At 44.1% G+C, this 5,649-nt stretch overlaps 1 protein-coding gene across 1 annotated transcript in view; it reads left to right on the plus strand.

Moving 5' to 3' along the window:
- The first annotated feature begins 545 nt into the window (after nt 1-545).
- The window catches only part of adprh (ADP-ribosylarginine hydrolase), an 83,708-nt gene continuing 78,604 nt past the window's right edge, over nt 546-5,649 (plus strand). The window contains exon 1 of the mRNA XM_016258238.1: nt 546-725. Coding sequence (XP_016113724.1) covers nt 718-725 — 8 coding nt within the window. The 5' untranslated portion in view covers nt 546-717. The remainder of the gene's footprint in view (nt 726-5,649) is intronic.

A 5,649-nucleotide genomic window follows, 5' to 3' on the forward strand; every position in this document is an offset into this window, starting at 1 on the left:
TATATATATATATTAATATTTATTTTGCTATCCAGTTATAATATTGTTTTATATTAAAGTCAGTTTACTTTTTTTTTTTTTAAATAACACAGTAAAGAAGACTTTTTGATGGCAGCATGTGAAATACCAGTTTGGACGTGGTAAGTATGTTTCTAAAACTTTGCAAGGAGACATGGTAATGTAATAAAAATGTTATAAATACGTTTCTGCAACGTTGTGAAAAAACATTTATAATGTGGAAAAAACCTGACATCTGTCATATTAAATACGTCAGATAAAAACTTTATCACAACCTTTTCACAACGTGAATTAGTTGTGTTTGCTGGGTTACTAGTCCAATTATAACTGCAGATATATAATATCATTCTGACTATTCAAATTATAATTATGACTCATAAAGATACAACTGTTGATTCAATCGTCATTATGACATGTCAAAATTGCAGAATTGATATCTGTAATTTGTATTTTACCTACATTACGACTAGTAGAGCCGTCTTTAAATGCTAAAACGGCTTGCCATACATTTCGTCAAGGAAGGGAACTTCAACAGATAACCCGTGCTGAGTGACTAGGGGAGCAGTAAACACTGAGAAGGTGCCCTGTCATTCGGAATTGTTACAATTGGTAAATATAATAGGAGTAGAGTAAAAAGTTTGCATCCGCGGCAGTTTTTTTCCAGCCACGTAACGGGCCATTGAAGCGTGATATTTAAACATGGACTGGTGAGTAACATGCGAAGCATTCCCATTAAACTTTGATATGAGGACCAACAATAACGTAGTACGTTGCACTGAGTGTAGACATAAGAGTCAAGACGAAGCCGCTAACACAGTTACGCCGTGACAACGTAACTGGACCGGACCATATTAGGTATACATATAGGTACCAAATAACGTTCCAGCGACGTAAATTTGTGATTCCCATATTCGTCGTGGGGACATTATAGCAGTACGTTGCTGAAACGTGGCGAGTACGTCTCAATGACCAAACTGGCACGTTGTGAAGACGTGACCTTATGCAGCGCATACGGGGAGGGGGGGGAGGGTTGGTTTCGGGTAGTGTTGGGTCGTTCTTGAACGATTCGTTCATTTTGAATGAATCTTTAATGTGACTCGGGAGGAACGAGTCGTCTCGGGGAGTGATTTGTTCAGTCGCGCATGCGCAACATCATATAGGTTCTGTACTGGAATTAGTCAAGTAGTTCACCTATTTCGAGTCTTCCGCTGCGTCCGAAATCGCATACTGCTTAGTAGGTACTACATTTAAATTTGAACGTACTACCCGACCGTTAAAACAGTACGTTCTATATAGTATGAATGCGAGTAGTATGAATGGAATTCGGACGTACTACATCCGCCATGTTGATGTTGTCACGTGACATGCTTCTTCACAACAGCGCCAAAATTTAAAGAGCCCTCACTACTGCGCGAACATCAGCAATGTTTTACGCAATTCTTACCGTTTTCATCAGCGTTTTAACGTTGAACAGAATGTGCATTGTGAAGAGATGTCCAACTTAAATTTTGAGAGTAAAGAATTACAGGGATAGTACATATGAAGAATCTTATAGTAAAGTTCTTTCATCTTGTTAGGTAACAGAAACTTGTTAATGCCGGCCCATATTTTAATAGTAGAAAGAAAAGGGTCATTTATTTTCCACTTATAAAATGCTTTAGGATGACAACTAAACTAATTTTTCTAATCCAGAAATGGTTACATTTAACATAAGAAAGCTCCAGACCTCCAATACAAATTTTTGGCATTTCACATTTTGAAGATCTGTAACAATTCCTAACCTTTCCACGCAGCACATTCTGATTAAGAATTGATTAGTTCATCTCTCGAGTCTTTCGAATCGTTCGTTCTTTTGTCACGTGACGTGACAGCATTGAATAGAGAAATTAGTTAATTTACAAGCTTCCTTACAAATGGGTGCATAGTTATTATTATTATTATTATCATCATTATTATAATTATTATTTACTCTTACAGTTATGTGAAAATTGTAGCTTTTTACTTCTTACAGTTTATAAATGTGTGAATTTCTGTCATGATGCTTATTTTCCATAACACTGAATGTTGTAACAAAGGTAATAAAGAGTTGGTTATTATTATTAAGTCTCTTTCCGGCTCAGACTGCATTGGTTAAAGCGTATGGGGCTGTCACGTGATGAACGAGTGACTCGAAAAACCCGAAAACTCGAGTTGAACTAATCAATTCTCTTTCCGGCTCAGACTGCATTGGTTAAAGCGTATGGGGCTGTCACATGATGAACGAGTGACTCGAAAAACCCGAAAACTCGAGTTGAACTAATCAATTCTCTTTCCGGCTCAGACTGCATTGGTTAAGTTTATGGGGCTGTCATGTGATAAACGAACAATTCGACTTGTCAGATAAGAGGTGAGGTGAGCTAATCATAGACTGAAGACCCAGGTAAACAATTAATTCATCTTTTCTGTTTCTTATTGCAGTTTTGTATTATTTGTAGTGTGATCAACGTTTGCGTTAGTAGACGTGTTAGGGAAGTAACACGTAACATTTTAATTGTATTTTGCTAAAATGAACGAAGTGAACGAAATGACTCGAAAAAAGATTCGTTCATTTTGCTGAACGAGACTCAAAGGTCCGAGTCTGTAAAATGATACGAACTTCCCATCACTAGTATCGGGTAGGGTGTGCTTGGGGTTGGGGGGGGGGCAAATGTATCAATTATTATATTATTATTATATTAATTTATTATATTAATTTAAACAATTATTATCAAACAATTATTGCATGTATATCAAACTGCGTGTTTTCTGCATAAAAATAAGGGTCGTTTTTGGCTTTGGACTATAGGCAGAAGGGCTTTGAAAAATGCTAATTCATTCTCCCCTCATTCTTTCGCTTTTCGCCAGGACTATAGCCATTTCCCCGGTAACCGCAGTAAAGCAGCGCAGCACCTGTTTTTGCAACTTGCAGCACTCATATTTAATCAATTAAACCAAGCCTTTTGAAGTGTAAGCTATATCTCAATTTGCATGTATATTTGTTTTCTTCACCGGAGCACCACCTGAGTCTTCTCCTCCCATCTCATTTCTTCCAGTGATCCTTTTCTTCACGCGGTCATCACTGTTGTAGGTTGCCACGTTCAGGGGACAAATGGGTTGAAATTTGTATGTGTCGATTGTGTGAGAAGGATGCGTTTCATCCAATATCTGGCAACTGGACAACCTTGGAATTTATTGACGTGATTATTCATATAATGAGGTTTGGGCCATACAAATTACGGGAGTTTTACAGGAGGCAAATGTAGCAAACATATAAAATACGCACAGTGGGATTTTTTTATAGAAAGATTACAAATACGGGAGAAATACGGGAAAATATTTAAACGGGATGATAGCGGGATAGAATGGTAAAATAATGAAGAATCCCGGGAAAACGGGAGGGTTGACAGGTATGATGCAACGACGTACCAAATAACGTACTGGTGACGTAACTTTGTGATTCCTATTTTCGTCGTGGCGACGTTTTAGTGGTAAGTTCCTTGAACGTGGCAAGTACATCCTAACGACCAAAATACCACGTCCACTTTATTATTCTCACCTTTAGTCCGGGTCTTGAGGATGTGTTCGAACCTTACATTGAAATCCATTTAGAACTTATAAGCATTCTCTGCTGTAAAAATAAACCTTCTAAATTCTAATGGTTTAAAGTGCTACAGGGGATTTTTTGTGAATACATTCATTACATACATGCAATGCAAACCAATACAAAAACATATTACATTCTAATAGAAAACGAAAAAACACACTGCATTCATTTATTAGTCAGCATTTATTCAGTTCCTTTTCAGTCGGTCACTACGAGTCACGTCGTGACCGACGAATTGGGATATCGCTTCGATAGACCAATCTACTTTGAGTGTAAACTAAACGAGCCAATGCACATTGGCATGCAATTATCCAGCTGCCGCTGATCACAGCGTGAGTATAATAAGGCAGCAGGTGCAATGCATACCAGCTTTTCACTTCGGAGCCGAGCGACAACATCGTTCTGCTCTATGTTTATTTCGAGAACTACGAGTTCAGCATGCTCTGGGAAGCTTTCTGTGTTGGCGGGACGGGGCTTCAGCGGTGGTCGTTCCAGTGTCGAGTGGGTTGCGCACTTCAGGCTGCACTACCCCCTGTCGTGTTGCAAAGCGGCCATCTCCCCTGTGCACCTCAGCACTAAAAGAGCATTTCCTAAAAAAGAGCAAATTTCTCTAAAAGAGCTACACGGGTGGGTCTTTATAAAGATGACGGATCGTCCTTATAAGGATGCCGTTTCACCCGTGCGTTTCTGGGTGCGGTCGTTACCTGGCACTGGGTGATGGTCACGATTGCTGCCTCACGTGTCTGGGCATTAAGCACACTGAGGTGGCCTTCGTGGATGAGCCATGCTCTCATTGCGAGAAGATGACCATCTCGGAGCTGCGAACCAGGCTCCGCTACTCGCAAGGGGGCGGAGTCCCGTTGCCGCTGCCATGATCTGGGGCTCGTTCTGGCGGAAGGCAGACGGGAACCACTTCCAGCAGTAGCGCGGGCGGTTTGAGGGTTACAGTGATGGCAAAGCCCGCAGGGAACCAACCCTCTGGGGACCATCACTCCTCTTGCTCCTCCGATCCAGTGGAGCGACCCACAGAACGCGCTGAGCCCTCTTTAAAGAGCGTACCAGCGGTATCCAGTGGACCTCCCCCCGACCAGATGTCGATCTCAGCATTGGAGGGAGAGCTGTCCGATGAGAATTTGGTTGCGCTGCCGCCCTCCGGGATGGTGGCAAAGCCTGAATCGGATCCGGAGATGACAGCTATGCTTTCCCGGGCCGCCGAAAGAGTTGGGCTCGAGTGGAAACCTCCACCGCGTCCCGAACCCTCAAGGCTGGATGATTGGTTTCTCGGGGTGGTTTGTGCTGGTTCTCAGCGCCCCCCCCTGGTGCCTTTCTTCCCGGAGGTGCATGACGAGCTCATCAGGTCGTGGATGGCACCTTTTACTGCCAGAAACCGGCCGGTGGGCTCCTCCTCCCTCACCACCCTCGACAGTGGTGCAGCGAAGGGGTATTTGGCGGGCGGTAGCGATGCAATTGTGTCCTAAGTCCCCCTCCTCCTGGCGGGGAGACCAGGTATTTCCTTCCCGGGCCTGTAGGCAGTGCCTATACAGCTTGCGGGGAAGCTGCTTCCGCCTTACACGCTATGGCGTTACTGCAGGTACAGCAGGCTAAGGCACTGAAGGACCTGCATGAGGGTGGTCACGATCCGGAAGATCTGAAAGACCTGCGAACCGCCACTGACCTCGCGCTCCGAGCGATGAAGGTCACCGCGAGTTCTCTGGGTTGTGCGATGTCCACGCTTGTGGTCCAGGAGCGCCATCTCTGGCTGTGTCTGGCAAACATGAGGGATACCGACAAGGTTCGGTTCCTCAATTCCCCTGTGTCCCAGACCGGCCTCTTCGGCGACGCAGTTGAGAGCTTTGCCCAGCAGTTCTCGGCTGCCCAGAAGCAGACTGAGGCGATCGGACACATCCTGCCCCGGCGGGCAGCTGCTGCCTCCATCTATCTGCCGGCTGCAGCGCCCCAGCCTGTTCGTCGCTGAGGGCGGGCCCCCGCGGCCGCCCCCGCGCCACACC

This window comes from Sinocyclocheilus grahami, unplaced genomic scaffold (assembly GCF_001515645.1).
Source record: "Sinocyclocheilus grahami isolate Dianchi unplaced genomic scaffold, SAMN03320097.WGS_v1.1 scaffold1661.1, whole genome shotgun sequence".
Taxonomy (NCBI): domain Eukaryota; kingdom Metazoa; phylum Chordata; class Actinopteri; order Cypriniformes; family Cyprinidae; genus Sinocyclocheilus; species Sinocyclocheilus grahami.